The sequence below is a fragment of the Athene cunicularia genome (assembly GCF_003259725.1).
Source record: "Athene cunicularia isolate RWA chromosome 1 unlocalized genomic scaffold, athCun1 chr1_part1, whole genome shotgun sequence".
In the NCBI taxonomy this organism is placed as follows: Eukaryota; Metazoa; Chordata; class Aves; order Strigiformes; family Strigidae; genus Athene; species Athene cunicularia.
Genome location: NW_020799091.1, coordinates 13935827 through 13947112, shown reverse-complemented (window position 1 = coordinate 13947112; position 11286 = coordinate 13935827). Strand labels below are relative to the sequence as shown.

Here is an 11286-nt window from a genome sequence, read left to right as displayed (position 1 = left end):
AGGAGGTGGGAAAGATGACATCTACAGATCTTTCTATAAATTTAGGAAGTGAAAACGTAGTGTGTGTATGTTTAGTTAGTTCAAGCTTCCTATGTTTTAATTTTCAGTTGTGTATACAGATAATGACAATTGCTCAATATGACTACATTAAGTATCCTTCCACTTCTTTCCATAAGTCAAAACTGCCAAATAGAGCTGACATGACATTTCTGGATGGAATTTCAACCATATAAAAAGAAGAAGTGGCAAAATTCCCAGCTAGAATTTTGACAAATCTGCTGAATAGCCTGGCACTTGGACTAGACCCCACAGGATAGGATGAATTACACTGTCAGAGGACAAACAGTTCTGTGGTGGAGGAGTATTAGCCTGGATGTTGGCAGGCTTTCAGTGAAATGCTCTGTTCTACTTGCAGGGGTCTTCCTGGGAAAGCACCCACTCTTGTCCCTGAGTGCAGTGGTTAAGGCACTCACCAGTGATATGGGACATATGAGTCTGAGTGCCGATGAGCTGAGGGAAGAAATGAGCAGTATTCCTGAATCCATCCGGTCTGTTTTGCTGCTGTATAAACTGGCAAGAGTCACCGCCACGGTCTGTGCCGACTCCAATCCAGCTGGAGGACAACAGCAACTTCAGGGCACAGAGGGAAGCCGCCTCCCAGGGCAGATGGGAAGATCAGCATCTCATTGGGGTTACCTATGGAGCCAAGGCAAGAAACAGGCACCTGACCTGCTGAGCCTTGTCAAGAATTTAGTGTTTCTGGCACCCCTGAAGCAGAACTTATGAACTAGTGGACCTATAGGTAAGGCAAAAGTGCTTTGTGAAGTCATCTCTTCAGGTCAGCTTACCTCATTTAAATCAGACCTGTGTCTTTACCAATAAATCTTCTTCATGTACACTGACAAGGTAATTTTCCATAATTTTAGATCTCTATTAAAACCACAACATGGGTCCTGTTTGCATCCTGTAATACCTAAACCCAGGACTGAGTACCTGTGTGAGTTTGAACCCTAAAAGCTGCTGATGTCTTTGGGGTCAGCACAAGAGGGCAAGTCCTCTCTTGGATCTGCGTGCACGGAAAAAAGCACACTTGCTCACACATCTCAGATGTGTACTTTCCCCACTCGTGCTGCCAAATGCATTCACAAGGGAAAACCCAGCTCTTGCCCTGCCAGTGCTCACCAGCCACTCCATAAATGTCAGCTCAAGCACGGAGGCAACAGACTCTGGAAGGAAAAGCCAACAGCTATGAAGGAGCTGTACCATGCCTATCAGCAGCCAGGCAAAAGTCAGTGAGAAATAAGAGCTTCCTAAACATTAAAAAGAGCTTGCTATAATGTTTGCCAAATGTTTGTGCTGCATCCCGCCACTCTGACTGCTTCACCCCAGATCACCTGGACACAGCAAGCAGGGTGTTTATAAAACATTTTGCTGAAAGCAGAGGATAAGTGCCATATGCTAATTGCTGCTGCTCTGTGCAGATACAAATACAGAATTAAAAATGGCCCCGCTTTGTGTCTGAATTTCTTTGTGCAAATGCAAACACCATAATCTACAAATGAAGTTTGCGGTGCTGTTCCATGACCAGCAAGAGATAATCTTTTACCTTGCTGCAGCCAAAAAGAGAGGACCTAGCATCCTAGATTTGTGCCTGACTGCCTCCCTGCACCTCTGTTCCCATCTGCGATATCTCACCCCTCCTTCAGGATGGCTCAGGTGCTCTTCTCACCTCTTGGGCAGCCAGTGCAGTTGCTAACCTGAGTAGAAAACTATCATTGGTGGGCTTGGGCTGTTTTCTTGTAGCTTCATCCCTCTGGATCAGTTCACTGAGGACACACTTGGTATCAGAAGGAGTGATGCCCAGGACAGGAGGAGCAGGAGAACCCCATTACAGCTGCAGTGAGCTATTGGCAAAGCTGTCCTCATCCAGCTGCATCCTGAGACATAAACGTCTGTGCCACTTAATGCAGTGGTTCAAGGACCTGGGCTTTGACCTGGGTCATGCATGCAATGTGACCCTACTCCAGCTGGGCAGTTCAACTCCAGTTTCCTTTGGAAGGAGGCCATGTCTTTTCCCCAGGCCACCTCACAGACTGCAGAGCTCAGCTGCTCTGGTGCTAGGGTTGTTTTTTTGGTTTCCAATATGTTTGCTTTCACTGGAAAAGTGGCTTATTTTCCTTCTTTTTCTCATGTTCAAAAAGAAGTAGACTATTTTTAGCTCATACTTTTCCTTTTGAACTTGCATTTGGGCACTAAGTCAACACAGGAGAATTCTGCTTCAAAAGATGGATGTCTCAGAAATGACAGGCAATAAAGAGGGAACTGAGTGACAGTAGTTCTGCAACTCCTGCACAAAGTGCAATGCACCACATTCAGAAAAAGACATAGGAACCAAAGTAAGACTTCTGACAAATTGGGGAACTTTGGAATCTACAACTCAGATCCTTGTTATCTTCCATCTAACTTTGGAAACATGTATTAAAAAGCTTGTCTGAAGACCCCAGCGTCCCCAAGGTGCCTTTAGTTCTCTAGGGCAATTTCTGCCATTTCTTCTTTAGTTGTGAAAATGCCCTTGGCTGATAGGCTATGCAGACCGGGTATATGATCTGGGGTGCTCTACTAAGACCTTTATGTTGTGGTATGGGAGTTGCCTAAAGTGAGAATGGAGAACAAGGGGATGCACCCATAAATCTGTGATTACACAGGCTTAATAGCAGCACAAATGATGGTTCTGTAACCATGCTGGGATATCAAGCTCAAGAGAATAGATAAATGAGTAATTTTTTTATTTTTATTTTCATATCAGCTATGTCACTAAAATTATCAGGGACAAACTGGGCTAAAGGAAGGAGTTCATTCCTTACATGGGGAGGTGCTGCATGGTGTCACACTGAGAAAATTGAGGGGCAGTTTCTAGAGGTCCTTTATCATGTGCTACAACAGATTTTTGTGTCTCACAGAGACCCAGGTCCCTTTAGCACCTCTAAATAACTAGGTGATTTTTATCCAGGTGACTGATTATAGATTCAGATACTTGCAAGTTTAAAATATTGGTCCAGTTTAGGAATGAAGAAAAAAAAATACTGTCTAATAATATGATTGCGAAATCAGGGTTTTTTGGGCAAGGTAAACTGTCATGTGTTAGCTTGCTTCTAAAACCAAATTTGTTTTCTGTGTTTCTGTGGGAAATCGGAGGATGTTATAAACTGAGTCATGCAGTTATTGACTTTAGCAAGCGCACAACTGATATAAATAGAGAAACACTTTTGAGCCTTGGACAGAGGAAGAGATTGAGAGGTCTTCTAGCAAGGGCTGATAGGACAGGGAGACAAAGATGAAGACAAAGATCCTTCCTTTCCTTGGGTTACTATATGTTGCATGTTCTTGTGCTTTTCCAGTGGTTTCAGAAAAAGAAAAAGAAGATATGCAATTGGCTAAGGTAAGGACTACAGACAGAACTTAAGAAATAATTTATTGAGAAAATTAACATAGTGATGTATTAGTGATGTATTTTATTAACAACTCGCTGCATTTGTAAAGAAATGTTTATGTTCTAAATTGTTGCTTTTTCTTTCCCATCAGAAATATCTGCAAAATTTTTATGATTTTAAAGAAGAGAAAAGTTCTCTCTTTAAAACAAAGAACTTCAATCACATGGCTGACAAAATACGAGAGATGCAATCATTCTTTGGGCTAGAGGTGACTGGGGAGCTGAATCCTGAGACACTGGACATTATGAAGCAGCCTAGATGTGGAATACCAGATGTCCGTTCATACAGCACCTTCCCACTGAGCCCTAGGTGGAAGAAAGAAGATGTCACGTATCGGTAACATATATTAAAGATGTTTGTGTGTACACAACTGGAAAGCTTTGTGAATACTAGGCAGAAATAATCCCAACAGGTTCATTACTGTTTATCCATTCCCGTATTTCTCCATATTAAAAGCCCCATTCAGGATGAAAGGGCCATGAATGTGGGGGACTATTCATATCCTTTGCTTTAGGCTTCCAAACAGCAATGAAAATACCAGAATAGGAGTTTACATTAGCTAGTTAACAGCCTACTAAATAATATACTCAGTGGCTACAAGGGATAAAATATATATATTAGGATTTCTGAAAGATGAGAAAGAAAACTTAAAACTTCCTTTGTTATGTAAGCAAATAATTTGAAAATAAGCAACTTGAGGTGTATAAATAATAATAACCACTGATAAAAATATTTGACCTTGATACTATGTGCCCCAGCCACATGTGATCTGGTTGTTTTTAATTCCTTCTGCCTTATTTCACAGGATTTTGAACTACACCCCAGACATGCTGCAAAGTGATGTAGAGGAAGCAATTGCAAAAGCCTTGCAACTCTGGAGCAGTGTCACCCCTTTGAGATTCACCAGGCTCTACACTGGTCAAGCAGATATAATGATCTCCTTCGCAGCTGGATGTAAGGGCACTCCCTGGCCTGGGAATGATAAGGTTTTGTCGTTTTTTCTTACAGAGATGATGGAAAGCATCACTTCATTTTCCCTTTTTTTTAGTTCATGGTGACTTCTATTCCTTTGATGGTCCAGGAGGAACTCTGGCTCATGCCTACCCCCCTGGCAATGGGATAGGAGGAGATGCCCACTTTGATGAAGATGAAAGCTGGACGAAATTTACTACCTATAATGGTAGGTAACCTTAAATATTGTGTTGCCTGTTTTTTATTAGACAGTGTTGTCTTGAAGACACAGCAAATCACAGATCCCATGGCAGTAGTTGCAGTATTTACTGAGATATGTCAGTGTAATTTAGTAAAATGATTCTGCATATTTTGACCCAGTCATGTCAGTCCCCTGAAATTAATGCACAGACTGCAATTATAACCCCAGTGAAGGAAATGAGATTAGCATGAAACAGCAATATTGGGTAACCGTAACATCATAAGGCAGGGAATTTTCACCCTCAGGTAATGACCTCAAAAGCTGTAATATTAAGCTCTCACTTCTTTTTTTTTTTTTTTTTCCCCTGATTTGAAGTGATGTAAATCTTTAAATTCTGCAAAGGAAAAAAACAATCTTGAGTTTGCTAGCAAATACAATTAAATATAACAGTGCAGTGTTCTGATTTCCAGCAATGTCCAGGGATGATGTTACATGTTACTGGTCTTTGTGAAGTAGTTACCAGGTGAATTCCATGTCATTGGTGATTCCCCAAATCTGACCGGATGACTAAAATGTTCTCACCCAGTTTTCAGTCGTTATTAACATTGAAGAAACTTTGTTTCTTCATTGGCAGGAACATTTCTGCGACATAAGCAAAAACTGTCCCCAGATTCCTTTCCCCATGAGAAATAATTGTTTAGAATTTAAAACTGATTTCTCCTTCAGGATGCCAGAGACCCTCTTAGATTTTGCTGTTTTATTACGACCATGAACGATATATCATGCATGAGAGGATCACACCTGTATCCTACTGTCATGCAAGAAAATGTATTCAGTGTTTGATCTTTGTGCTGGATCTTTTTTAGGATACAACTTATTTCTTGTTGCTGCTCATGAGTTGGGCCACTCACTAGGTCTTGGTCATTCTGACGTCTTCGGTGCTTTGATGTATCCTATATATATGGCCAGGGATACAAGGGACTACACGCTTCCTCAAGATGATATTGATGGCATTCAAGCCCTGTATGGTAAGCAAGAAACATAATTTTTTTTGAGGATGATATATAAACATTTACAATTAATTTTACCCATCAGCTAAAATGTACTGAACTTTCTACTGCAAGAAGGATACTGAGTTTTAATTTGCTGGTATTATTTTCAGGCAAATCTCTTGGTTTCTTTGTGGCTAAGAGTCTATATATGTGAAATGGAATCTGTGGGCTATATCCATGCCAATAAGTCAAAAGGTCCAAGACCCTTTCTCCAATGACACCAGAGGAATGACCCATGTCTCTTATCTTCCACAAAAGGGTGGTTACATGCACAGCTGCCTTTTGGAAATGCATTAACTAAATGCATTAAGAGACCAACAACTTGTCAAGGCAAAATAATTCCAGAGACCATTTTAGCAGTCAGCAACACAGATAGCCAAGTTAAATTGCCCAGGAACTTTCCCTAGCATTAGTTTACTAGTTGAGATTTAACCTTAAGAAACCTATAGATCTGGCTCCATCCTGAAGCTCTGCAACATGAAACACTCTAATTCATCTTCCAATTCTACACTTATCTATTTCCCAAAGGACCCCCTAGGGAATCTCCTGCACTTCCAACAAAAACTTTTTCCCCACAAGAACCAACTGAAATGACACCTGCAGAAGCACCAACTGAAGTGTCACCCCGGGAGGAACCAACAGAAATTACACCCTCCAAAACCCCCACAAGACCAGAGGACTGTGATCCTCATTTGACTTTTGATGCTATCACTACTCTCCGTGGGGAAATACTGTTCTTCAAAGGCAGGTAAGTGCTTTCATTTCTAGCAACATCTTCTTGTGAGATTCACAAAAGCAAAGAATCAAGTTCAGTTCAAGGAGTTTATCTTCCCTTGGTTACAAAGGAAGATAGTTCTTTCTGAAAGTACTAGGGCAACTTTACAAAATTTTATTAGCCTAGATGGGCTGGGTGAGTAATGTGGTTTACTGACAGGTGAGTAAAATGTTTTAAACCATCATACATCATCACCTATGTCTGTTAAAATTGTGCATGGCTGAATAATCTCAGTGTCACACTTCAGTCTGCAGCTGCTTTGAATGCAGTGCCATCCTTGTCACACCATCCCTCATGTGGGTCAAAGGAGCTGTGTAAAATGTCACTGGTGACTTTTAGTGGCACTCTGACCTAGGAGTTTGCACTGGACCACAGCCCAGTACTGTCTGTAGGGAGCCTTTGCTGCCACAGCTGTCCATTTCTTGAGTACACTCTGACACTGGGCACTGTAGAGGGTTGTTTGTTGGGCACATCCACCCTGGTGAGGGACAACAGCATGACAGGCCCAGGGTTTCACCCACTTCTTGGGTTGGTAATTGTGTTTTGATTGAACAAACTTCCTTTGGTGATGTGCACCTCACTTCCCTTCTAAAACACATGTTAAAGAATTGTAGCTTAAAAACGTAATAATTTTCAGGGAAGAGGAGGAGGAGGAAGGAGCAATTCCTCCCTAAATTGGGTTTTAACATGTTTCTCAAGAATGTTTAATGAACATCACATATTGTCTTGGGTAAGCCATCAGGGTGCCTGTGGAGAGGTCTACAGGGCCACCAGCTCTAGGTGCCTGTGCTTGAGCCAAGGGGTTGGACAAGATGACCTCCAGAGGTCCCTTCCAACCTCAACCATTCTGTGACCTCAGAACAACCTGCAGTAAAGGGAAAATGTGTATGAGACAACAGGGCAAAGTGAAGCACTGTATCCCAAAAGGGAAGATATCTCTGCCTCATAGGGAGGATTGGATCCAGCACCTAGACAGTAGGATTTAAAGCACATTTCTGGGCTACAGATCTCCTAGCGAAATCCAGACAATGAAACACTGCTGTTTTCATTTCTATCAGCTACGTCTGGCGCAAAAGTCCATATTTCTCAGACATTGAGCACGACACCATCTCCTCATTCTGGCCACCACTGGCAGCTGGCTTTGATGCAGCTTATGAGGTTGACAAGAAGGATCGAGTGGTATTTTTTAAAGGTATTTCTCTTACATATCCATCAGTCCTTTCTATGAATGAAGTTATAATAGTACTGCTAATGTTATGTAATAATAATGAAATAATATTATACTAATACTAGCATTAGTACTGATATAAGATATTCTTAATATTTAAATCCATTTTCATTTTGAAAATGCTAATGTTACTGTCATTAATAAATGCTGATTCACAACAGCCTTGTACAATATGATATTACTCTTTTCAGTGAGACACATCATAGCTGAGATAAAATTGATTGCCTACATTGTTACTTAAATACATTTTTAAAGGTGTGAAACACACCTAGAAAATATGTTGAATTTTAGCTATTGAGTATATAATACTCTAAAGACTATATAAAGTGGAAAATCCAACAGCTCTGAAATATTCAAACTTATGTGTGTCCTAGAGGGTTGTGTTCTCAGCTGGACATTTGTGCTATTTGGTGGTATTTACTACACAGAAAGCTCTGGGGCTTTGATGAAAAAGAGCTCAGTCTCCTCAGGAATCCTTACTAACTTTTTCTGGTTTTCCTTCAGATGACCAGTACTGGGCTGTCAGTGGCTACAGAATAGAGCCAGGCTTCCCCAAGCCTATTCAGAACCTGGGCTTCCCCACCAGTGTTGGGAAAATTGATGCAGCTGTTCATGATCAAAATACAAAGAAAACCTATTTCTTTGTAGGCAACAAGTACTGGAGGTAAGGTTCATTTCTGTTTTGTACAGCAGATAATCAAAATAGCTTTTAAAATGTCAAATTATACTAGTATTTGTACAGTATGGCATCTTGCCCTCAGCCTTCTCAGCCAGTATAAAGCTGAAACTCAGAGGCAATTACTTAACTCTATAGAATAAAGCCTGTAACACCTGAGATAAAGACAACATCTAGTTATTCCTACCAGTCTGTGATTAACAGACAAATAAGCTTTGTTTATTCATTAGGAAACAGTATTACATGAACTTAGTATAAAAAGATAATGCAAGTAGACTTGTCATCATATCATGTATTCACTCAGTAGCTATTAAGGGGTAAAAGTGTTCTCTGAAATTTGTAAATGAAAAATCTATTAAGAAAGCTATGGAAGGAGACTAAAATATTTACTTTTTAAGAAACAGTTCAGATAAGCAGTAATATTAGCCCTAATAATTAATCTATAATATTATCTTGAAAGAGTATTATTACACCAGATGTTTATATTCATCTCATTAAGGCACTTCATAGATCGGATGCTGTAAAATGAAAATATCTGTTTTGCATAATTAAGTTAATATTACTCTGTATAAACCCCATCCATCCTTATTATCAGTCTTAGGAAAGGGTAGCAAACTATTTAGTCTGATGTTCTGAAAACAGCCTTGTATAGGCCACTAAATATGTAAATATCCACACAGCCAGGATTTATAGAGTTCTATGAGATCACAGATGCACACAGTTACTGTTTTTTTAGCTGGGAATAGGCCTATTCAGTAAAAATTCCACTTGGTTTCAACATTGAACATCACAAGTTTGTTTCTTGTTTTCATGCAATTTCTTTATTTAGTTTCAATGAAAATACCCAGTCAATGGAAAGAGGATATCCAAGAAAAATAGCAGCTGACTTCCAAGGAATTGACTACACAGTTGATGCTGTCCTTCAGAAAAATGGTAAATAGCTTGCAATATAATTAAAAACAAAACAAAAAACCACCAACCAAACCCCCAAAAGTATGTGTTTCAAATACATATATATTTGTTCTGATATTTTTTTAAAACACCCAAGAAAATAGTAAGTGTCTATCAATAGGTATACAAAAAAAAAAAAAATTATTAATTTGCCAATATTTTGTCCTTCCAATTCTAGGACATTTCTACTTTTTCCATGGATCAAACCAGTATGAGGTTGACATCAAGAACAAGAAACTCATCCGTATAATGAAGAGCAACAGCTGGTTTAATTGCTAGAAAAATTAAGTGATGGTGCAAGGCTGTATTTGTACCAGAAATGTTTTTTCATGTTCCTTGGTTATTATAAACAATATCATTCAGCTGTTACTGTGCATCCAAGTCTGAAATGATGAGCTTTGAAAATTCTAATTTAAAACCTTCAAAATGTAAAACTTAATGTACAGTTTTTATTTATTTTGTTTTCCAACTATTTATTAATTGAGGGTTTTTTGAGTAATAAAGTATTTTGCTCCAGTGTTCCTGTGTTCTGATTCAGTCCACTGGAGACAAAGCATCTGATATAACCAGACACAAGCAGGAACGACACCAGGACTCCACCACTATTTTTATCAGGGTCCATGGGGGAAGGTTAAAGAGAAGCACTAGTAGGTGGGCAGTTTCAACAGGCAGTAAGAGGTGACCTGGGGGACAGAGGAAGGAAACAGAGAGGAATAATGTGGGGGAGGCAGAAGAGATAGGAGAAGATCCTACATGATGGTGTGGGAAGGTCTGTGGAGAGACTGGTGGCTGTAGCTCACTTGCCATGACCCCATGTCACGGGAATAGAAGGGTGAGGGCGGGGATGGGGATGGGTGCCTGCTGGTAGATGGGAAACGTAACAGTGGGGTGGGAGGACCCATGTTACAGTGCCATTGTGGATGGTTTTGGTGGGCAGAGTCACTGGTACAGCAGGGTAAGAGTGACCAAAGAGAAGGGTAGGTGTCCAGTTTGAGGATGGAGACACGCAGGCAGGGTGGGAAGTGATATGGTCATGGGGTCCTAAGGAGTCAGGGGATTACACCTGCTGAGCTGTCACCATGTGTCATGGGAATAGAGTCAAGGTTGACAGTCCAGCTCACAATGCTGGACAAGAAACCACTGACAAGAACCACTTCCCAGAGCAACCAAGCCAAAGTGATAGGTAAAACCCCAGGATTTCCATGTAACTACCAGAGACAAATCCTCCAGAGGAAGAGTGGTGAGACAGAGTCAAAAGCACATGCGCTTCCTCCATCCACCTTGTTTGAGTCCCCCTCACAGGGCAATAGCTCAGCGACTTAAACACCCCTTGGGCTGTAAGAAAACCTGGCTGATCTGTCCTCTTCTTTCAGGTATTTGATCCCATCCCTTACAGCACTGCTCTGATGATATGATTATACAAGGAAGCTGAATCCTTCTCATTATTCCTCTTTCTCTAGCAGAACTGGCAAAGGCACCAAGAGGAGGTGGGAATGGCTGATGAGGACAGGCTTCCAGTTACCACAGCTCAAACCCCATTAGACAAAGGTGAGATTTGCTCCTGGTCTTCTGCACAGGGCAGAACCTTCAGATCAGGTCAAAACACCTACTAACATCTGTCCACCATCCATCAGAGCCAGAGGAAGCCACGTGTCTCCCAGTGTACCCACAGACCCACTGTGCTAGCAGACAAGACCGAGGATGGGCAGCCAAGATGCTGCGTGTTTGATCTTGGAAAACCTCTTCTCTGCCATGTTCTGCTCCTCATGCATGCTTTGTGCCACTAAATCAAGGTCTAAACCCAACCTAGATGAGAAATTAAGTCATGAATCTAAGCAGGGCTTAAAAGTAGGGACTGAACAGCTCAGCATTGCCACAAGGACAGTGGTGCACCATGGTGAAGTCATGGCCTGACAAGTGGGTGAGCTCACCTGGCAGCAGTCCAAGCAGGGCAGAGACA

General features: G+C 41.0%; 1 protein-coding gene across 1 annotated transcript; it reads left to right on the top strand.

Annotated features, from left to right (window-relative positions):
* Positions 1–3300: 3300 nt before the first annotated feature.
* Positions 3301–9897, top strand: LOC113476996 (stromelysin-1-like). Its single transcript, XM_026843055.1, has 10 exons — positions 3301–3439; positions 3583–3827; positions 4297–4445; positions 4540–4671; positions 5511–5672; positions 6225–6444; positions 7530–7663; positions 8204–8363; positions 9205–9308; positions 9505–9897. Exons 1-10 carry the CDS (start codon positions 3335–3337, stop codon positions 9603–9605), a joined length of 1512 nt encoding a protein of 503 aa, XP_026698856.1. The 5' UTR covers positions 3301–3334; the 3' UTR covers positions 9606–9897.
* The last annotated feature ends 1389 nt before the right edge of the window (positions 9898–11286 follow it).